Source organism: Lygodium microphyllum, chromosome 4 (genome assembly GCF_053477565.2).
Source record: "Lygodium microphyllum isolate KBCC chromosome 4, Lygodium_microphyllum_v1.1.10, whole genome shotgun sequence".
NCBI classification, from domain to species: domain Eukaryota; kingdom Viridiplantae; phylum Streptophyta; class Polypodiopsida; order Schizaeales; family Lygodiaceae; genus Lygodium; species Lygodium microphyllum.
Genome location: NC_141138.1, coordinates 179,371,569 through 179,395,844, shown reverse-complemented (window position 1 = coordinate 179,395,844; position 24,276 = coordinate 179,371,569). Strand labels below are relative to the sequence as shown.

Below are 24,276 nucleotides of genomic sequence, written 5' to 3'. Positions count from 1 at the left end.
CCTGCCTCTATCTACTCCACCTTCTCTTCTCCGCCCCCTGCGCCACCACCTCTCCACCACCTCCTCCACCACCACCCCTCCACCGCCACCACCTCCTCCACTACCACCCCTCCACCACCATCTCTTCACCCTCCTCCTCCCCCCCACCCTCCTGTCTGTGCGGCTTCTCCCATCACTACAAGATATAGACCTTATAGCGACGTTTAAAGCAACGAAAATACAAACAACAAAATTTGCCCCCGTCGTCGCAAAAAGCGTCGTTATTGACAACACCATAGAATCGTCGCTATATGCGTCGCGCATATAGCGACGGTTACAGAGATTTTGCGACGCTGATAGCACACGACAATAGCGACGCGTGCAGTAAATTTGCGATGCAAATAGCGACGGTAACAGAGAAAAAAAAAATTTGTGGCAGGGCAGCAAGCTGCCCTGCCACATATAGCACTGTGTGCTGTATGAGAGCCATACAAAATAGTTTCTGCACTGCTTCATACAAAGCGTTTGCAAACAAAAAGAATGTATACTGAAATTATAAAACTGATGGATGAAATAAATACATGATATCGCATAAAATGCGATTGGTACAATCATAAAACAATATCACTAATACATAGAAAATGTCTACATAGATCGGGCAACTAAAAACTAAAGGTATGTGAGCTCTAAGGATCCAAGGGCGAGCTACAAATCGTCGTCCCCCGAAAGCTCTTCCCGCTGTAAAGGAGCATCAAACGGATTCTGCAGAAAAAGAAACAACATATCAATCCACCATACAACAATGCATTCAAATATCTCATGGTAACTACGGACAAGAAAGATGAGTGACTTACTGGGCCGCCGCGTCTATACAATCGGTCGATCAATGATCTGAGACCTTGCCTCTCCGCATATCGAGTCTCAAGGCCTTGCGGATCGCGATTTGTAATGGAGTGCTGCAAAGAAAACAAAATGCTAACTGTTAGAAACATGATTGTCAGTACAAAGAATATCTCAAAAAAACAAATAAGCAAAACAAAAGAGAATCTTACAAAGTCCTCCAAATATGTCCTGTGGCCGCCACTCCCAAGATGATGTACCGATCCGGCCTCGAATCGTGCCCTCGCCGCCTCCCGCTGCTGACTCCAATGTCCTGGCGAATTTGTAGCCTCCTCCCTCAGTCGATGCCAGTCGTCTGCATCTAACCACTCGGGCTTTGGAGCCCCACTCTTGATTGCCTTGCGTGCGTCGGATTGTCTATGTGACATGTATGCACGCATGCAATCCATCATCCAGCCCGTAGAGAATCTATCCACTGCGGCTGGCACCGGGAACTCCTCGTGCAAGGATGCTACTATGTACTCCTTGCTCCCCTCTGGTATATTTCTCCAATGATCCAGGACGTTGTGCCGAAAAACTTGTTGGCACAACTCCCTCATGCGAGCCATCACCCTCCTCCCCTCATCATTCATGATGATGGCTCCTGACTTGCCATCCACTAGGTATCCATAATCCCTAGGAGTGTGCCTTGTATGGGCCCTCTCCCATCTCCGTCCAGGCTCCTGGGCATATCCAGGAGACCCCTGAACATCCGGTGTACCGACGGGGGTATCCTCTCTCGGAGTGCCACACAAAGGGGTGCCACCAGAGGGTGTGCCACCAAAAGGAGTGCCACCAGAGGGGGTGCCACCAAAAGGAGTGCCACCAAAAGGCGTGACATCTGCCGACGGCTGCGCAAAAGCCGGAGTAACTGGAGTGGACGTCCCCACAGGTGTGACAAATCCTGGAGGTGACCGAGCTCTAGCTGAACGACGAGACGGAGACACTACGTCCGTGTCTCCACAGCAGCACCCCCCTGATCCTCCTGCAGTCGCAGTCCCTCCCTCTGGCCCAAGTCGCGAGCGTCGAGATCGTCTGCTCGAAGCTGAAGCATCTGATCGCGCCGAAGCTGATCTAGTAGAGCGCCCTGATGAAGAACGAGACAGCTCTTGATCTGCTATCTCTCTGAATCTCGCGAGCTGATCTGGAGACATACGTGCCATCATCTCCTGAAACTCCTCATCGCTCATCCCTCGACTCATCCTGAAAATGTCGATACCTGCACAGATGGAAAATAATGTTAGAATAATCAATTTAAACTATACAAAGCACATTAATAAAATCATTTTTGAAAAATCCCTCTTAAAATGCATATCTTATCTACCTTTATGGAAGATCTAAACAGCAAATTGAGTAATACAATTCTCCAAGAATGAAGTATTCTATGGTCCCATGTTAATCTCCTGACACAACTCTGCATACACTGGAAGGTCGATAGACATGTCACCACAAAATAACGAGTCTGTCTCGTTCTCAAAAAATTCTACGACTTCTGTATTTCCATCATTGTTAGCCGATGCAGGCTCCAAGCTTGCGGTGGCCTCCACCCCTTGTAATTTCGATCCCTCTATTTGCATATTTTCTTCATCTATGCCTGGAACATCGCTTTGATCGTATACTCTCGCACCTCGAGGAGTGGAAGGTATAACATACCACCATCGAGGTTGTCGGGGATTTGGATAGAAGATTACCTGTTCACAAACACTTACAAACCGTCTTCAAACCATTGTGACATAAACCATGTCGTATTACAATTAGCAAGCAAATGCCTAGTTGCACCTGTTCACAATGGGCCGGCAACACAAAGGTGTCGCGCAAATCCATCTATTTTTTTTTGGAATCTATTTCGAGAAATCCAGATGGACCTCGTCGAACTGTTGCGCCAGCTCCTCCAAGTACCACTTTGAACCACTGCACGTCGAATATTATCATGGAGAAGCTACGGTAATCCACCGTAATAATACTTTGCAAATTCCCAAAATACTCAATCTCATCCACAACCGTGTTCGGATCCGTTGCTCGTCGCCGGCTCTCTTGCTCAAACCTTGCCATGACACCACAGTCCATTGTGAAGCGCATTTTGTCAATACGCTCCACCCGAAAATGCCGTCCGCGCGACCACGCTGCACTATATATTTTGTACTGCACATTGAAACACTCAAATTAGATGTAGCAAGCAAATTTAGATACGACACATTCTAAACCCCTCATTACCTTTGGACTACATCCCCTCGAGAACTCCCACTCCTCCATTGAGACCTCTGTCCCTTCACTGGATGCTGCGGTCAAGGCTCCATGCAACCATCGTGTTGACATAAACCGCGGCATCTCCTCCATGCCTTCGGGATATCGAATCGGTCGGTGGCGCGTACCGCATCGGAATTCAGCTCGCGCTTCCTCTCGATCTTGCCTTGCAATCTGGTACTTGGCGAGCCACGTCTCCATGGAGGCATGGTGCAACATACAAAAGCGATTCACCTTCTCTTCCATTGAGGCATCCATTCTTTTTTCTACCCCATTTCCAACCACCACATCTTCAGTCAGCTGTCATCGTCCTTCAGCGTCCATAGCATTTCATTGTCTGGTTCCACCGTTGGTAGCCATTGTGAGATATGCACTAACGCCTCTGACACCAACCAACCTTCCGCCATGCTACCTTCCGGACGAGCTCGTTGTCGCACAAAGCCTTTTAGGGTTTTCATGAAGCGCTCCAGGAAGAACATCCATCGCGTATGGACAGGTCCAGCAATCTCCACTTCATCCACAAGATGCACAAGAAGGTGAAATTGTATCGTGAGCATGCTAGTGGGCAAGTGTTTCTCAAAGAGACAGACCGTCTCAACTGCTCTCCGCCTTTCGGATTCAATAGAGGACGTCTTAATCTCTTTCTGTGAGATCCATTGCACCAAAGTCGACAGCTTGTAAATGGCCCCGCGAATTTCTGGAGTTAGGCATCCCGCGATCGCGATCGGTAGGACAAACTGCCACAAATGAGAAAGCATTAAGAATAATGGTCACTTTTCAAATTTCAAAATGTCCACGCTAATTAAAATCCATTCTGTTCACAAACGTGACATATCTTATGCCAATCATGGGATTTTAGCCCAGAAATCTGGTCATCTTTAGAAAATGCGGACCTGCGAGAACGCATCATACCCGTTGGAGTGCGGATAGACTTGATTACTTGCTTCACAATGCGCTCTTCTTTGGTAGACAAAACCCAGGGAGCGCGAGGAAGCTGCACTCCCCCTTCAGCACTCGACTGCGGCCAAAGCGCCTCCATCTTACCTACCTCCTTTAAATCCATTCGTGACCCTATAGTGTCTCTCTTTCCTGTGATGTGGTCCCATAGCAAGCTGCCCACATTTTTGAAAATATGCATGGGATCCAACAAGTGGTTTACCTGTAAGTGGGTCCAATATGGCAACTCGTAGAAAACTGAGAACCGTCGCATTCCATTTGGATATGAATCCGGGTTTACCATTTTCAGCTCGTACCAGCTTGCAGCGTTCATACGTGCTGGAGGTCGTCCAAGAAAACCTTCCCTGAGTTCATGATCCTCCGGCAAGAAAGCGGCGTGTCCTTGATATACCATCTTCTTCATGGTTTGTGACCTTCGGGAGTCTAACTGTGGCCCACACAATGGACATGCATGATAACCTGAGGTAACGAGACCTGCAAGGCGATCCACAACCTAGTGAATACTTGATTGAATGAAATAAAATATAGATATTACCAGCGAGAACAAAGGTCTGCTCACCTGAGCACTCTCCCAATCCCGGAAAGTCATGCATCGTCCACATGAGAATGGCTCGAATGTTGGCTGACCGCCGACCATCGCGCCTGCTCATATCTTGCACCGTGACCCCCTCCTCCCACAAAATCTTAAGTTCATCGACTAATGGATGAAGATACACGTCCATATTTTTTACTTTGTAGCGGCCCGGGACGAGCAAGCTAAGGATGAGATGTCCTTTCTTCGTAGAAAGCCATGGAGGAATGTTGTAGTTGACAAGCACTATAGGCCACACACTATAAGAAGTCGAGCGCAGACCGAATGGCTTCACACCATCCATGGCGAGACCGAGCCGAAGATTCCTTGGCTCTCGCGCAAAACCTGGGAAGGTGGAGTCAATGTGGCTCCATGCGCGCGAATCTGCTGATATTCGTTGCACTCCATCTGTGGACCTATTCTACACATGCCACGTTGTCAAGCTTGCCATGGCAGACGTGCAAAACATGTGGTTTATGCGGGGGATGAGCGGAAAGTGTCTGAGGACTTTTTGAGGGATGGTTTGCCCTTGCAAGTCCTGTCGATACCTGTGAGCACCACACTTTGGGATGTCTCCATAGTCTCGTATTCATCTCGAAACAATATGCAGTCGTTGATACATGCATGGATGTTATTGTAGTCCATGCCAAGCTTCCGTAAAACATGTCGCGCATCATCACGAGACTCAGGCATGGTGTTTGCAGGTGGCAATATATGATATTTCAATAACCTGAAAAAATCATAAAACACCTTGAAAAATCCATCCATGTTTGCAATAATACTGTTTTAAAAAAAAAAATAATGAAGTCTGTGTGCAAGGTACCTGAATAACTCAGTCACACTCGTATCGCTCCAACCGTATTTTGCTTGCACACTTAAGAGTGCAAGCAATGTCTTCAACCGAGATACTCGGCACCCATCATATAATGGTATGGATGCTTCCTCTCTAAGCGGGTCAGATGTCTCAACATCCATGGGAATCAATGCATCGATCATTGCCTCCATCTCAGGCTCCAAGATTGTAGGCAAGTCGGGAAGGTTGTCTGTCTCCTCTGGCATTGACGGTATAGATGGGCCTTGCAAGTGGTCGATTGGCTCCTGCAATCCATCCATCACACGTCCACGAACTCTTCTAATTGGCCGCAAAGGGTGCACTCCCCCTTGGGTCGAGACATCACCCCCCTGGATACAAAATTTACCAACAAGACCCAATCTTATTGTGTATGGTTTTCAATTAGCTTGAGAGTACAATGCATGAAAAATGCTAACTTCAAATTACCGTTTGTTGAAAGTCTGCAATCGCCTGATCAATGATCTCAGATTGAAACTCGCCAAATCGTCGTACATGTTCTATAGACAATCGGCGTTTTCGTCTAATTGCCAACTTGCATTGAGAGCAAGGACATGGGACACGCTGATTAAGATACGACTCGCGGTCTTGAACAATAGGACCTTCTTCGTTTGCCATCTTATCTACATTACAGCAAACAAGGCTTAAATGGATAGCTTTATGGAGATGTACGTCAAGTTGCAAGTTGACCATAAACCTTGCATTGTATATAGTAGTCGAGAGATTTTCCGATGTTATATCTCGGCCTTGTATCATGCTCAACGATTTGTTTGTCCCGGTAGATAATTTTTTGTTATATCTCGGCTTTGAGTATAAGTAATCCATTTTAAAATTAATGCGCGCCATCTATGAAATTTTATAACTATAGTAATAAAATTTATTTCAATCAATTCTACTCATAGTCATAAGACCTGAGAGAAATTATCCTATACTCAATTTAAGGGTTTCTTCTTCTATAACAATAATTTTGGGTTCATTTTGATGAAGTACGTGGCCGTATACAAAGCACATTGCATACCATTATCAATACGTATATTATCTTAAATTTCCTTCCCTTCCCTCTCCCTCTCCCTCTCCCTCTCCCTCTCTTTCTCTCCCTCTCCCTCTCTTCCTCTCTTTCTCTCACCCTCTCCCTCTCCCTCGTTCTCTTTCTCTCCCTCTCTCATTTCCTCCCTCCCCCTCCCTCTCCCTCTCCCTTCCTCTTTCTCCCTCTCCCTCTCCCTCGCTCCCTCTCCCTCCCCCTCCCTCTTTCTCTCCCTCTCTCATTTCCTTCCCCTCCCCCTCCCCCTCCCTCTCCCTCTTCCTCTCCCTCTCCCTCTCTTTCTCTTTTTCTCCCTCTCCCTCTCTATCTCTCTTTCTCTCTCATTTCCTAAACAAGCAAAAAATAAAGTGATTTAAACATCCTCCAAGCAAAAGGGAGAGGGAGAGATACAATGCACTCTCCCTCTCTTTCTCTTTCTATCCCTCTCTCATTTCCTTCCCCTTCCTCTCCCTCTCACTCTCTTTCTCTCTCATTTCCTCTCCTAAACAAGCAAAAAATAAAGTGATTCAAACATTAAACAAGCAAAAGGGAGAGGGAGGGAGAGAGAGAATGCACTCTCCCTCCTTCTCCCTCTCTTTCTCTTTCTCTCCCTCTCCTATTTCCTCCCCCTCCCTCTCCCTCTCCCTCTATTTCTCTTTCTCTTTCTTTCCCTCTCCCTCTCCCTCTCCCTCTCCCTCTCTTTCTCTCTTACTCTCTCGTTTCCTCTCCTAAACAAGCAAAGAAGAAAGTAATTTAAACATTAAACAAGCAAAAGGGAGAGAGAGAGAGAGAATGCACTCTCCCTCTCCCTCTCTTTCTCTCCCTCTCTCTCCCTCTCCCTCTCCTTCTCTTTCATTTCCTCTCCTAAACAAACAAAAGAGAACGATTTAAACCTTCAACAAGTAAAAGAAAGAGAGAGGGAGACTCACCAATGAGATATGGCGAGCGTGGGCGGCTTCTCTTTGTAACGAGGGCTCCTCCTCTCCTTCGCGAACAACGACGGTGGCGGTGGCGGCGGCGGCGGCGGCGGCGGCGGCAAGTCTCTTCCTCCTCTTCTCTCACAAAGCCTTGGCTCTCTCCCTCGCTCTCTCCCTCGCTCTCGCTCTCAAAAGGCGAAGAAAACAAAATAAAAACGGCGCTCTGGTTTCGGCCGCGCTTTTTTTCCCTGCGGCGTCGCTATATGCGTCGCTATTTGTGTCGCATATAGCGACGCCAATAGCGACGCTGATATCCGCCATCGCTAATCGGCGTCGCTATTGCCCCATTCCCTTGTAGTGCATTTTGGCCCACCCCTCCAAATTGGACCCCACCCCCCTGAAAACTTAACCATGGTTATCCCTCAACCCCACCCCCCCAAGACTTAACCATGGTTATCCCTTAATCCCCCCCACCAACACCTAACCCTGGTTTCCCTTAACCCCACCACGCCCATCCCTAACCATTGTTCCCACCTTAATCGCACCCCCCACTAACCTCAGTTACCTCTCCCCTAGCCCCCCTTTCCCACCCACCAACCTCTTCACCCGCAACCCCCATCCCCTCTCCCTCCCCTGTTCCCATGACGTGCGAACCGTGCGTCGTGCGTACGTGTTCGAGTGTGGTTAGCGGGCGTTCACACGCGAGGACGCGCTTCCGGTTTGTTTGTGTGGTGGAGTGTTGCAGTCAGCCGTTCACACACAGTCATCCTCCATTCTTTACACGCAGTGCGGGTACCGCCTTTTATTTCCAAACCCGAAAAATATATAAAAACACATTAAAAAACATATAAAACACTTAAAAACTCCAAAAATTCATTAAAATTCATTTAACATTCAAAAAAAGAAAAAAAAATCCTTAAATTTTTCTAATATTGCTGAAATCATTTGGAATATTTTTTAAAGTGGAAATTCAAGAAAATAAATTACAAAAAATTCAAATCTTCAAAATTCCTTCAAAAATACATGCAAAATGAGTAAAATTCATTAAAAATTGGTAAAAAATCGAAAATATTTCTTAAAAAATTCCAAAAAATTTCACAAATCCCCTTGCCCCTTTTGCCAATAATTTCTCAATTGAAAATTCTTCCATAAATGGTTAAAATATTATTTGAAGCCAAAACCCTAATTTTGATACTTCACTTCATAAAAATTCATTTTTAATTCCAAAAATCAGGTGAAAACTCATGGATAAATTACAACACATTGTTGACACTTGTTGGATTGCTAAAATTCCCCCCTTACACTTTACAACATATTCATGTGTCATATATCCCGTTTTAATTGTTAAAAAAAGAAAGAAAGAAAAATAACAAAACAAACAAACACAACCAAACTATATACAAAATACAAACACACATAAAACAATTTTTAAAAAACCACAAAAAAAATAAAAATAAAATAAAACTAACACAAAAACACTAAGGTGCTTTATTTTTTTCAGTTTTAGTGGTGTTTTTTTTTTTACTAGATTCCTTGCTTTAGGGACTACTTAGTGCGCCTTCAGTCTATTGCATACACATCCCTACCAAGTATTTATTTTTAAGTTTTATTTATTGATAATCTCTTAACCACAATTATTTGTTAAAATAAACTATATTCATCCAATTTTTCACACGCATTCGTGCTAAACACATAGTTTTTAATAATTTAAAAATCAACCAGCCGTTCACTTTACACGCGCTACGTGTGCTTAAGAGGCACCTTAATTTTTAATAAAAATAAACCAGCCGTCACAAAAAAAGCACGCGCTGGCAATAAAGCGCTTCACATCACCATTAATTTTTAATTAATGAATTTGCATCTAGAGACCCCAGTCTGGGAATCGTAGTCCGGGTTTCGTTTAAGCACCGCTTTACCCTAATAAATTCTAATTAAAAATTTTCATTTTCTTATTAAGGCTTATAACCTAATAAAATATCACCCATTGTTAATAATTTCTTAAAATGAACCCTTCATTAAAACATTTTCCCTCATTGCACTTTTTTCCCTTTTTTAATAAGCACGCTCCGTGGGATGGGCGTGTGAAGTCCTCTTAGCTGAAATTGTTGGTCAAAGTTATGGTTAGGTCCTGATTATATTTTTATGGTATTATAGTTTGCTTATATGCTACGATTACGGGTACAGTTTGTAGTTTTTCTTTCTTTCTTGCCTCATGCGGGGTCTTGAGTACCTGCTTGTTGCATCGCATGAAGTTTTCAGTCGTATATGTGTAGAGATCATGCCAAATTTTTTCTAGGATGTGGGTTGTTTGGGGTGGTAAAGTGGTTAGTTATATCTATGTATGTCCTTCTTTTGATTGATTTCTTTTTTATAGCTATTTTGGTTGTTTTGCAGGCATTCTCTGTCATTGTCTATATTTGTGGTGTGTGTGTCTTCCATCTGAATGGCACCTCACGCTCCTCCTCCTATCCAATACGTCCCGCTGATCAGTAGTAGGGATTATTCTTCCCTACTAGCTTTTGAGCCTATAGTGAAAGCAAGACTTGTGACTTTCATGGCTGCTTCATTTCCATTGATTCCATTGATTCTGGATGTCAGAAAAGTGATAAACACTTTAGGAGTATCTTTTTTCATGATCACTGATCCTCTTTGGAAGTTAGTCTGCCAGTTTCTCCAAGACAGGTTTATGCCTCCCAAAAAACCATCTCATTATTTGTCCAAAGAGCTCTTCACAGCTTCCAGGATGGTGTTAAACGGGGTAGCCATTGATTGGAATACTTACCTACTTACAAAGATGGACCAACATTTTGTCAAAGTAACCAGAGGAAATGTCACAAATGTCACCTATGGTTTCTACTTATATGCTTTCTTGACATACTCAGGCCTTAAGAAGGGTGTGCTACCACCTCCTCCATCTGATTCAGTTCCTCCCCCTCCACCTTCAGAAGAGTCAGAACCTATTGACATAGAGGATCTTGATTCCCCTCCTCCATTGGTTATAGAGCGGAAGCGCTTGAAGCATGTGGCAGATAAAACTCCCTCAGTCCTTCCTTCAGTCACAGTTCTTGCTACATCTGGCAATGACTTTCCTGCCTACCTCACATGTAACAATTTATTCAGGGTGCATAGAGGGGGTTTTTGGAAATATCAATCCCTTCACTGAATAGTTTAGTGTCAGGAGATGCTATTCCATTCCTTTGTAATGACATCTAGAGTTCGATTGAACTCTCAAGGACAGCTTGTGTTCAACAGCTGTATGCTTCTTTCTATGAAGAACTGATGCACTCCCAAGACCAGTTGCATAAGGCAACCACAGAGTTAGCCTCTGCTAAAGACACTCTTACAGATCTGTTTAAGCAGATGGAGCAGCAGACCCAAATGATTGAGACCCAAAGAGAAGAAATATCTTCTTTGAATATTCAGTTAGTAGAAGCTCAGTCCGAGGTCACTAGAGTCTTGGAGGAGAAAGAGAGGATGTCCAAAGAAGCTCAAGAGTTTTAGACTCTTTTAGATGCAAAACTGTCAGCTTTGCAGACTGCTCATAATACAGTGGAATCACAAGCTTCCCAAATCAATCAATTGCAAGACCAACTGATACAATCACTGTCCGTTCCTCCAAGCCCCAATGTTCCTATTATTCCTTTGATCTCTAAGCAGGACTTGGCAGTTCTCCAGAGACATGCCACATTGTGTCCATTGTTTCAAGATAAAATGGAAAGATTGCAGTCCAGCATGGATTTATTATGGTCTACATTTGAGCACTTTCAGGAGTATGTTCCTCCGGACCATTCTTTCTTTGTCCACTATCAGTTGTTGCAGAAGTTGGCCTTCTATATGAAGCTTCAACGATGGATCTTCCTCTTCTAGAGGATGGTTGGAGTGGGGCTTGGTCTCTTGATTTGCTGACAGAAGTGGTCCATATGGTTTTAGAAGATTCTCTGACGACGGATACCATGTTGCTGTCTTACATGTATCTACGAGGAGATCTGTTGATTTCAGATGATGTAGATATGGCCTGGTATGTGGGGGATGTGGTTTTACAAGTTGTTTTGTATGTCAACTATTTGGAGTTGAGGATAGATGACATATTCCAGTGTTATTCTTCAAAAGTGGCTACTTCTCCTGACAATTCATGGCATTCAATGATTGATTCTGTGGTCTTGAATCAACGTCAGAATACAGCTTCTACTTATGTGCAGAGCACTAACCAACTGAGGGTGGATCTCCTAGCTTATCTTTCCAAAAACCATCCATTTCATTCATCATTTTTTGATGCCTATCAAAGAAGATTTGTGCTAGGTCCCTCTGTTCCTAGCCTATTGTACTATCAACAAATGGCCCATCACTATGATACTTATCTTTCCCTTTATCAAACCAATTCAACATCTATCTTACCTCTTCTTTTTCAACCTTAGGGTTTTTCTCAAATTCCTATATTTACCTATTGTTCTTTCATCGAAGATCGAGTCTTTTCCCCTTCTCCACCATGCCCTTCTCCATCTATTCATATACCTTCTACTTTTCCTGTTTATCAATTGACACCTTTCTTAACTAATTCACTTAAATTTTCAGCCACTCCTTCTTTATCTTATTCCTCCTTTTATGATTTTGCCTACCCATCTCTTCATCCTCTTTTACTTATTCCACTTCCATCTCCTATCACTTTTATTTCTCAACCCCCTCAGTTGGTTAGTGAGTATGAAGGATTTGATTAGCAGATTCCGAGAAGAAGAGGATGGAGCTCGACTGATTCTCCCACGGGACCACAGATTAACTGGCCATTAAATCTAGGGGACTGGACTACTACTAGTCAAGCATACTAGAATTACCTCCATTTTGCTCATCAATATTCACAATCTCTAGATCCTTCAGTGAGATTGACATCTCATTTTTCTTGGTATCTAGCATATATACATAGGCATTCCCATAACGATCAAAAGGCCATTCCAAAGCTTTATATGAATGTCAATGTGAACATTGATCCCCAACAGTTGGATGTCTTATATTTTCATGCCCTATGTCTACCTAGCAAATACCTTGTTTTGCTAGAAAGGATGTGTTGCCTTCAGTTCTTTCAAAATCCTCCAAAGACATTTGTGGATGAGTCCTTCTGCATGGATCGTTTTCGAAACCACCAAGCCTTCAAAAGGGATCACCTTCATTGATGTCTTTGTAATGTATTTTGGATGATTCTTAATGATATATATATCTCTTTTTGGAGGTGTCATTCAGATGGTTGTGTTAGTGTTTATGTGTGTTGTAATAATTGTATGTGATGAGTTCGTGCTGGTTGAATAATTTGTTCGAGAGCTCTTTTCAAACTATTGATGGTGGATGGAACGCCTATGGTGGAAAGCTGAAGAAAAACCTCTTATTTCCTTTACAAATTTGTTATGACTTTTAATTTTTTATCAGATGTGTTAATGAATAACGAAGTTTTCCTCTAGTAGTTTTTTTCTAGAAATACAGTTGGGGTCGTGGTTTGGCGAGATTATTGAAGATACAATAGAAGATCAAAATTGATCTCTTTAGTGAGCTTATATTCTTATTTTCCTTAGGTCGCGAGGACGCTTCCTTTCTAAGTTTGGGGATATGTTGAGAGTGGAAAAAGACTAAATTTTTGACTGATTTTTGTTGTTTTTTAGGTCTGAATGATTGATTTTTGATGGATTTAGAGTGATGTATGGTTGATAAAGGAAGTGTTTGAGAGTGTTTTGGATTATATTGATTATGTTTTGGAAATTCATGATGATTCTTAGTGAAGATATGAAGCTTTGTGATGTTTTGGTAGGTTCTATTGAGGTTCTGATTAGTTTTGTATACCTTCTATATAGCTTCTGTTTTGTTTTGATTTTCTTCTGTATGAAGCATGGATTGATGATTGATGAAGATTGAAATATTTTGGAAGCCTATTGAATAGTTTTTGATAGTTTGGAATGGTTTTAGTATGAGTTATGAGGTTCTGATGACCTTCTATAGAGCCTCTGTCTCTGCTTTGTAACTGTTCTGTATCTGCTTTTGTACTGTACTATACTATTATGTAGATCTTTTGTAAGTATTTTGTAGAATGTATGTGTGACTTTGGGAAAGTTTTCTAACTTTTGGAAAGGATGAATCTAAGTTCAAAAGAGCTAAAACAAATGGAAGAAGCACCTGCTGAAGACTGAAGACAAGATTGAGTGATAGTGATAGTAGTGAGCTATGAAGGGACACTGTAGTGATTCTGGTGCCTCTTCATATCATACATACCTCTTGGGAGGTGCATCCACGACCTAAGAAGGATTATTGAGAGTTATTATGCGAGTATTGTAGTGAGGAGATGATGTACTATTGAGAGAGAGAGAGAGAGGGAGAGTCAGAGATAGTCAATTCTATCAAAACAGTGTAACTCTATATGAGAGAGAACTATAAAGACATTGAAGATGAACACTATGTGATTGATTTCCATTCAAAAATGGTATATTCATTTATGTTCCTTGTTCTATTGGTGGATTCTATGAAGAAGTTGAAGATTATGGTTGACTCTATCAAATCCATGGGAGATATCTACTGTGATGCTGCGTGAAGAATTGTTGTTTTCTTTGTTTTGGTCATCAGAAGAATGAAATAAAAGCTTGTTGATGTTACAAGACAGATTTTCTTGCAGTAGAATCCCCTTTTCCTTGGTGTTCGTCTTGGGGCTCTAGTCACAACCCACTTCTAGGGAGAAATGGATGTCTTCTCATGGAATGAATGAAAAAATAGAAAAATTAGAACACATTGGGAACCTACAAGGACATAAAGGAGTGTCAAAAATAGCTCAAAAGGCTAGAAAGTATACTCACATGGAATAATTCATAAACGATACAAAGGGATGCATCCCCATAGTTAAGACCAAAAGTCAACTAATTAACTAGAATAACAAGGATTTTATTGCTTAGGATTTCTTAAGTCTACGTCACGAGGGAAGCTCCTTCCCATTCCACAAGGATCAACCTGTAAAATAAGGTTATTGAGAATAATACTCAGGTTACCTATAGCAGCTTATCTAGTGTTAGTCTCATCACAGGCAACTACTTATACAAATTAGCCTAAAGAGGGTGAGAAATGAGAGCGACTTGGACTATTGACCCCTGTTTTCATAAGATAAAGTCTCACCCTGACCCCCTAAGATGACACAATGTTGCTTTTAAATTAATATTCCAAGGATGCCAACGTTTTGGCCCTTCCTATTTCACCTAGTCTCTTGTTTTGAGGGAAACCTCTCTACTCACCAGAGACTACCCAACCATTGGGTGGATCCATTGGGGATCTTCCCTCTTGCTTCTCTTTTATGATGAAATTTCATAATGACCTAGCTACTTAGTATATTTAATTTGATATATAAAAATATATTCCTTAATAAGCATGTTAAATAAGTTTCATTTACATAATTTAGGCACAACACAACAACAAGGTCAAGCAACTTTTAGAGACAATAGTAACAATATATTTAGTCACACATTCTTCAAGGTGCAACACCAATTTGGTGTTATGTCCCTTACATTGGTAATCATATCCAAAGCACATGGATATCCATGACCAAGTCTTATGGACACAACCCACCAATCCAACCTTAGTAAGCATTTGGGCATTTCAAAAAGAAAAAAACCCAAGCTCATAGGATTTTTACTCTATCCGATCATCCCATTCTATCAAGCAGAAAACAGAAATTACAAAGATAGCCCCATTGGTTCCCATGTGCCTCAAGAGTAGAGTGGACCATTAGAGAGATAGCTCTCATCACTCAAGCTAGCGGTTTTATCTTCCAAGACGGAACTCGATTCTAGGAGACGAAATCTAGTGAGTGACTTAGGGTTCATTAGCTCACCCCTCCCCTAACACTGGTCAACACAGGTTGGACATTTCATTGATGAAAGAAAAATCAAGGCAACCAAGCCTAACTAAAACTAGGAAAACAATGTTTTTTCATAATAGCTTTCACACAATCCCTTTAACTATTTCACAAGGGACAACCAACTTTACTCCACATAATCTTTCAAGGAGTGCAACTACTTAAGAAGTGATGTATAACAATCCCTTTAGTACTTAGGCTACATGTCAAGATAATATATTTCAAACCTTTTCACATACCATAAATTTCCCCCCAATAAATGCAACTCTTAATTATGCACAATCACTTCCTTATAGCATCACAAGGCATCTACATTTTTATAACTATATAACTATATAACTATATATATATATACTAGTGCAATTAGTTGAGTCTTTGGTGATGACGAAGATGTGTTGATGGTGATGATGCTTTACCCTAAAAAAATTGTGCTATTCTCATGTGGGTGATGGCCCAATGTCATATAGTTGTTAAGGTCGATGATGAAGATGCTGAGGAGGCCTCATTCAAATATGATGGTTTTATAGTTCATTTTCAAGATGAGATGGAAAAGTAAACAACCATTTCAAAGCAAAATGATAGCTTGAGATAATCTCTAAAGGTTAATAGCTTTTTATAAAATTAGGTTTTAGTCATGTGTGTGACATTATATCATGGAAGGCACATTAAGCATTGGGTTTAAGTTGTTGTGATCCTTGAGATGCACCTTTTGGGGCCAAAGATATTGTTCTCTTTCAATAGCTTCTTATTGATAAAGTATAGCCCACATGAATAAGTGTTTGTGCAAATAATGATTCTTCTTATGTGAATAGGCACTAAAATTAAGGGACTTCAATATGGTCAAAGGAAAGAGCCCTTAGTGTCTAGCTTATATATCAAAGAAAAAACACTAATTTATCTATGTTGATTACTTTGATGGAGCTCGTTATGCCCACATGGAATGAGGATGTTGCCATTTTCTATGCTACGCTGGCTAAGTTGATGTGGACAAAGACACATAATCTGCTACATGGATTCTTGTGGAGTTGGTCATGGTTCACATTGATGGCCACCTAATAAGTTTGGATTTGATGATGTTGTGATCGCACAAGAGGTCACCTTTCACATTGGAGTCTCTCTTTGGACTAGGTTTGATCTTGATCACCTATTATCGATTTTGATTTTTCTTTCTAAGATTTCACAAAACCTTAATAAGGCAAATAATCTCTCTCTCTTTCTCTTAGAAGGGCCCACACAAGCTCTCCCTCAAATTTTAAAATATTGGTAGGTGAAAAGTAAAAAGAGAGGAGGAGAGAGTAAGTGAAGAGAAAACTTAAGAGAGAATCTAGTAGAATGATGATGTAGGTAATTGAAGGAATCTAGAGAAGGTAGATGATATAAACTAAGAGAAGAGGATGTAGGAAAGAATAAGAATGGGTGAGTAAATGAAGCGTGAGAATAAAGAGAAGGGAGAGTAGAATATTTGAAGGCTCCAAGGGAGATAGGTGAAAAATGATAAAAAGAAAAGTGCTAAGAGTGATAACTAGTGTCTTATGATGTCCTAATTTTGCAAGATCTAGATGTAGAAGCATCTTGTGTATTGGTTCTCTTGATGGCCAATAATAATATTGGGAGCCCTCCCATGCTTTACAATATGGAAATAGAATGATATCCTCAAGGAATGTACATCAAGCATTGGGTTTGAGTTGTTGTGATTCTCAAGTCGTGCCTTTTGGGGCCAAAATATTATGCTCTTTCAATACATGCTTGTTGATAAAATAAAGCAGGCATAAAGAAGTGCTCGTGCAAATAATGCTTCTTCTTGTGTGAATAGGCACTAAGAGGGACTTCAATATGGTCAAGGGCTAGAGCCCTTAATGGTGTGAATGGAGACTTTATTGAGTTTATTAACCTTAATAGAAATCTTCTAAGTTAAAAAACTTACATATCACAAAAATATCACTGATGTACGTTAATTGCCTAAGGGGACCCTTGATGTGTGCATGGAATGGGGATGCTGTTGTTTTCTATGCTACGTTGATTTATCTATGTTGATTGCTTTGATGGAGCTCGTTATGCCCACATGGAATGAGGATGCTGCCATTTTCTATGCTACACTGGCTAAGTTGATGTGGACATAGACACAGAATCTGCTACATGGATTCTTGTTGAGTTGGTCATGGTTCTGTAATATTTTCACACAATAAAAGTTAGTTGGTTAGTTCAAAAGTTAGTTAGTCAATTAATAAGTTAGTAAGATTACTAACTAAAGACTAACTAAGGTAAAAACTAACTAACATTAATAAATAATAATTTTTATATAATTAAAAATATATTAAAAAAACCAAGAGTCGTAAACTGACATTTTTTTCGGATTGACAAGGACCGTAGCCACCCTTTACAGAAGTTACAATGTGAACGAGACTTATGAGCCATATTAATCACTAGTATTAATGTGTATAGTTTGGATGGTCCAAAAATATTAGATTTTTGAGAAAAAAAAACTAGTATATTTTAGATTTTATCCTAAAAAGATAGAATTGAAAATTATTTAAAAGAAAAGACAAGTGATGTTTTAGTTAGTTTTGGAGATTTAATAAAAAGAAAAAGATAAAAAAAAGTGACTGGCAAAATCGTGCGCGCCACGATTGAAGTCTATAGGCAGTAGATAGCACTTCGAACAGAGAAAAGAAAGAGTCAACTGAGAGATTTCTAAACAAGTGTCTTGGGGTCTGACCCCCCTTTTGGAGCCAATGCAACCGTTAGATTTATGATCTGAGCATCACATCAGCGAGTCTTCCAAGAGCCCCTCCACTCTTGTTCTCAGCCTTATCCCCTCCTCTCTAATTCATTATAAATATGAGGCATGGGGAGGCACAAGGGAGCATAAGGAGACCCTGAAAGGTTGCGAGAGAGAGGTAGAGAGAAGGATACCCCTCCGAGAGAGAGAGAGAGAGAGAGAGAGAGAGAGAGAGAGAGAGAGAGAGAGAGAAGAGTTACTACGAGAGGCTGCACAATTCCCTCTATCTCAATCCTCGACTTAGCCATCTTCTCTTACGCTCTCCCATCTCGAATCTATTCTACCTTCTTAATCTCTTAAGTCTATTTGTGGACAATGGCCTCCAAGTGAAGAATGCCATGTGCGGATGGCAATCCTACAACGGGCAATGAAGCTTTGGGCGAAGGCATCACTGCCAATCCAACTGCGGTTCCGATTGTAAGTAATGTATTTTCTAAATTGTTAGATGCTTTCTTTGATTCTCGCATGAGATACACTAGGCCCATGCTATGACATACGAAAATAGGACTTGGAAGGAAGGGATAAACCTCTTCTCACATATTCAAAAGATGGATTTTGCAAAGTGCATGTAGCAAGGGAACTTAATTGCACTAGTTGCGTATGGCTTATTCGTTGATAGAGAAATCGGTTAGGGGTTATGGATAGCATAATCGTAAAAAGAATAACATTAGGAATTGTGCATACAAGTATTAAGTAAATTTTGCATAGAATTGCTCTTTGATCCCAAGGGGGAGAGCAAATATGCGATGGAGTTATTATCACGTCTATTCTTGTATTGTTTGGGAAAAATATGATTAGTTTTGTTGGTTGATTAAACAATACCCTAAATGTTTTTTTTTCAATCAACTAATCGTTACATTGTGATTTGGATAAAGAAGATGACATTAGGTTGATTGCCTTGATTCTTAATTGGATCAATTAAGGAATGATACTTTGCACACATGGATCATCTCCAAGATCGGACTGCGGATTACCCCGAGAGGGCATTGCTCAATTCACAGACCGATGGTCAAGTGGTGAAAAGGCCAACCACGGAAAGTGTGTCTCACTCCTAGGTCGCTTGGGTTTAGGGGAGCTCTGGACACCCCTTGTCGAGTTCAGAACGGAGCTGTAGACTGCCATGAGCCCAACGTATGGAGGCATTGGAAGATCCTATTCTAGATAAAGGATGGAAATTTTGGTGCCATGTGATTTGGACCAGGTACTTTTGTTGGACAGAAGGGATACATAATTCTCCTGTATGGGTAGGAGACAAAGATTAACTTGAAGATAAGTTAAGGAACTTGTTTGTCAAAAGGACTACTTGTTTTGTTTTCGTGTCCGTGCTGTAAATTAGTGAATGAACCTTGTTCCGTAAAAGGATTAATTAATGAAGCTAAATTTAAATGTTGCAAATAAATGTGGTAGGACCTAATTAGAAAACTAAAGCTATCAAGGGAAGTGGGTGGATGGAATCCCCAATGGGTTCTGGGTGGTCCTAGAGAACTGGGAGGCTTCTCACAAGGTTTTACCAACGATGACTTTAGGTATTGTTAAGTTAGAACCTGATTCATGCAATTTTAGGGGAGCGGAATGGGACTATACCCTATGGGCAGAGAGGTTGAGCGGCTCATCCCTCTCGTTTCCCATTCTCTTTGAACCAAGTGTGGTATGGATCTGCTTCGGATTGGGTATCTCTACGTAAAGTAGGATATCCAAAACATTCAATGCTAGGATGCTGTCAAGAGACTTTGTCTACTAGGAACCCAAATTTCAGGTCGATCATAGTGGGTTTGGCCGTGGACATTCCGTTGGGAGGCGGACTCTGGAAACCCTAGGCGACAAACCACGAAACATTCCATGGGAGTGCACGATGGTGACACCTAGAATTGTTTCTTGATGGACCGCTAAAACGTGCTTGGACACTCGATAGGCAGGCACGCTACAAGTTCTCATTGATGGCAACCTAATAAGTTTGGATTTGATGATGTTGTGATTGCACAAGAGGTCAACTTTGACGTTGGAGTCTCTCTTTGGACTAGTTTCGATCTTGATCACCTATTACTGATTTTGATTTTTCTTTCTAAGGTTTCACAAATCCTTAATAAGGCAAATAATCTCTCTCTCTTTCTCTCAGAAGGGCCCACACAAGCTCTCTCTCAAATTTTAAAATATTGGTAGCGGAAAAGTAAAAAGAGAGAAGGAGAGAGTAGGTGAAGAGAAAACTTAAGAGAGTATTTAGGAGAATGATGATGTAGGTAATTGAAGGACTCTAGAGAAGGTAGATGATATAAACTAAGAGAAGAGGATGTAGGAAAGAATAAGAATGGGTGAGTAAATGAAGGGTGAGAATAAAGAGAAGGGAGAGTAGAATATTTGAAGGCTCCAAGGGAGGTAGGTGAAAAATGATAAAAAGAAAAGTGCTAAGAGTGATAACTAGTGTCTTATGATGTCCTAATTTTGCAAGATCTAGATGTAGAAGCATCTTGTGTATTGGTTCTCTTGATGGCCAATAATAGTATTGGGAGCCCTCCCATGCTTTACAATATGGAAATAGAATGATATCCTCATGGAATATACATCAAGCATTGGGTTTGAGTTGTTGTGATCCTCAAGGCGTGCCTTTTGGGGCCAAAATATTGTGCTCTTTCTTGTTGATAAAATAAAGCAGGCATAAATAAGTGCTCGTGCAAATAATGCTTCTTCTTGTGTGAATAGGCACTAAGAGGGACTTCAATATGGTCAAGGGCTAGAGCCCTTAATGGTGTGAATGGAGACTTAAGTATTATTAAGTTTATTAACCTTAATAGAAATCTTCTTAGTTAAAAAACTTACATATCACAAAAATATCACTGATGTGCGCTAATTGCCTAAGGGGATCCTTGATGTGTGCATGGAATGGGGATGCTGTTGTTTTCTATGTTGAGATGGTTGAGCTAATGTGGACATAGATGTGGAATCTGCTAGGTGGATTGGTATTGAGATAGCCATGATTGATGCGGATGGTTGCCTATTGAGATAGACCTTATGATGTTTTGACTCCATAGGAGGTCACCTTTCATATTGGAGCCTCTCTTTGGACTAGATCCACTCTTGATCACATGTTATTGATTTTGCTTTTTCAGCTATCTAAGGTTTCACAAAACCTTAATATAGTAAAGAATCTCTCCCTCTTTCTCTTTAGAAGGGTCCCACAAAAGCTCTCCCTCAAATCCCAAAAGAGTGGTAGATGAAAAGGAAAAAAAGGAAAGGAGAGAGTAGGTGAAGCGACGATGTAAGAAAGAATATAAGAGAACGAGGATCTAGATAATTGAAGAACTCTAAAGAAGGTAGATGAGATAAAATAAGAGAAGAAAATTTAGGTGAGTAGATGAAGGGTGAGAATAAAGAGGAGAGAGAGTAAAAGATTTTAGGGCTCCAAGGAAGGCAAGTGAAAAATGATTTAAAAAATGAAGTGTACTGAAGAGAGATTAGTGCCTAATGATGTCCTAATAGAGAACTAATTGTGCAAGGTCTAGATCTAAGGATGTTGCTTGCTCTAGTAGCATGCTGGAATTTTGGGTATCCACATGACCACGAGCTTCACAACATAGTTATAGTGGATAATACGTTAGAGTGCTCACGGTTGTGTGTGAGAGAGAATGTGATTTTGTAATCTTGCATCTCTTGTTTCTACTTTTTTAAGTGTGAATTGTGGAGCTCAATTATGAACATATTACAAATGCACCTTGCAAAGGTCTGGTATTATTACTGCTTATTGACAACAAAGCCTTTACTTCATGCTTTTAATTTGCCATGAATGTATTGCAAGTTAAGAAACATTGGATTCAATACCACTATAGGAAAGGTTAAGATGAAGCATGTTCACGTTGGCATCATCTAGCGTTCATGAAACACCAAGGACCAAGGTTTACCGTTTGAGTGAACTTGTAAAGGTTTGAGAAAAAAGCCTCCAAAGTTTCGAGGCAAGGTTTAAAAGTGATAAAGAATCGGAAATGGCATTGATGAGAGCCATGGAAAACACCTACAGGCTACGAACGTTCAAGGTTTCTTGAAAATGCTCTCCATGTGCACATCATAAATTTGCTCAACTAACGGAGCTGGACAATTGCCATTGACAATTTGTCCTCGTAAGGAAGCAAGCACGTAGCTTTTAGGAGAAGCACTGTGGCATGTGCCCTTGGTAAGCTGGTACGCCAACAACCACTCCGTGGGCAACATGGATGTGATCATGACAGCCCTTGGGCACCTCCACGCTAGTAGTTTTCTCAAAACGCAGATGAAGAGAGAGTTACAAAGAGGCTGATGGGAGGACTGGGGAAGGAATTATGGCTGGCCCATCGCAATTAAAGACGGTGGCTGAACAGCTAGCTAGACATGGACACACCCTGGTCCACACACACACACACACACACACACACACACACACAGAGGCGTAGTACACAGACACGATAAGATCATCCCATGGAGGCCCAATATAAAACGGCGGGGCGAGAGGAGGGTTGCCGAGAGGCAAAGAAAGAGATCAGAGAATCAGGAACAAGAGTTATTAGGTATGGCTGGCAGGTACAGCTGCAGCAGACCGGCGCCGTGGCTAGGCATAGGCTTGCTGGCCCTCTTCATGATCCTCTGCTTGGTCGGATCTGCAGCAGCGCGCGAGTACAAGCAGCAGGTCTCTGAGGCCCTGCAACACAAAGGTAACTAACTATCACAGCTCACTCGTACATCCTCTCAGCTCTGCTCTCCTGTTGGTCTCCATAGCTCTATATGCTTCATCAATGGCCTTCTCCATATTAATTGATAGTATCTTTGATTCTCGCTGGATTCTCGTAATGCACTTCGCTATCCCTTGTGCCACCATGCATGTTTTCTATGCTACGTCGTACTTCACACGCAGCTTGCAATCGTCGTCTGCTTCCGACCGATGAATTCCGCACTCAAACGATGCGAATATGTGGCTCATATTCTATCTTCGACTAACAAGAACAAGTGCAATCTTGTTCATATCCTAGCTTTGACGGCAAAGAGCCTCCAACATCAACTGGCAATGACGTTAATGACAAATGTACCAACGAGCGGCATGCCCGTTGGCAGCCTGGATAAGTGCTGCATGACGTATGCGAGGTCAAGTTTCACATCTTGTATGGCTTGCCCTTCGGAGCACAGAGATTCGGATGAAGCCTACACGGTCATTTAGATAATATAAAGCAAACCTAAGTCAGTTATGTGGTGCCCCTTTTGATGATTTAAGCGAAGGATTAATTGGTATCGGGTAAATTAGTTATGGAATAGTTATCCGGTAGTGTTTGGGTGGTTCAAAGATGTGATTAAGAGTTGTTATTACAATGAGGTCCTCCTTTTGCTTGCTGATTTCAAACGAACATCACTTGGTATGGGGTAAATGCAGATGCTCAAGCCACTTACTTCTACAAACCACCTATGGAGAAACCGCCTATGAAGAAACCGCCTATGGAGAAACCGCCTATGGAGAAACCGCCTATGAAGAAACCACCTATGGAGAAACCGCCTATGGAGAAACCACCCATGGAGAAACCACCCATCTACGAACCACCTGTTTACAAACTCCCTAAATTCAAATTCCCCAAATTCCAATTCCCCAAATTCAAATTCCCTTTCCCCAAAGAGAAGTATCCATTTCCTCCTAAGCCATGAGACTTGCCTTAATGCACTATTGTTGCACCATGATACCGTTGTCTATATGTCTATCTTCTTTGCCTAGTTATTCTTACTATTTAAGCTTATGTAAATGAAGGCTCTTTAGCCATATGAACTTTCACTTACTCTTGTTATGAGCATCATGAAAAATGTGTGAGCACCGAATTGACACAATGGCATCATGTCATAGTTGCTAATAATGTTAGAAGGCATATACTATATTAAGGTGAAGCATGAAGGGTAGCTCAATTAAGAAATCTTCAAATGGAGTGTTGTCTTTACAAGCCCTCTATTCCTAAGGTTTCCATGAATCTAGTCCTCCCAACACACACACACACACACACACACACACGCACACACGCACACACACACACACACACACACACACACACACACGCACATCCACCCCTATTAGTGCATAGGTTCTCTAATAGCTGCAGGGTAGAAATTGCACTTCAAATGTCTAAAACATCCTAAACACTTTAATGCTTAATTAGCTAATATGCAAGGTTGATGTAAGGAATATGCCTCAAAACTTGCTAATAGGGATG

The 24,276-nt window shown here is 41.4% G+C and overlaps 1 protein-coding gene across 1 annotated transcript; it reads left to right on the top strand.

The window, feature by feature from the left end:
- The first annotated feature begins 22,545 nt into the window (after positions 1-22,545).
- LOC148037967 (uncharacterized) lies at positions 22,546-23,944 on the top strand. The gene is made up of 2 exons (XM_087677000.1): positions 22,546-22,746; positions 23,457-23,944. The coding sequence occupies exons 1-2, from the start codon at positions 22,605-22,607 to the stop codon at positions 23,720-23,722; spliced, it is 408 nt and encodes a 135-aa protein (XP_087533126.1). The 5' UTR covers positions 22,546-22,604; the 3' UTR covers positions 23,723-23,944.
- Positions 23,945-24,276: the final 332 nt, after the last annotated feature.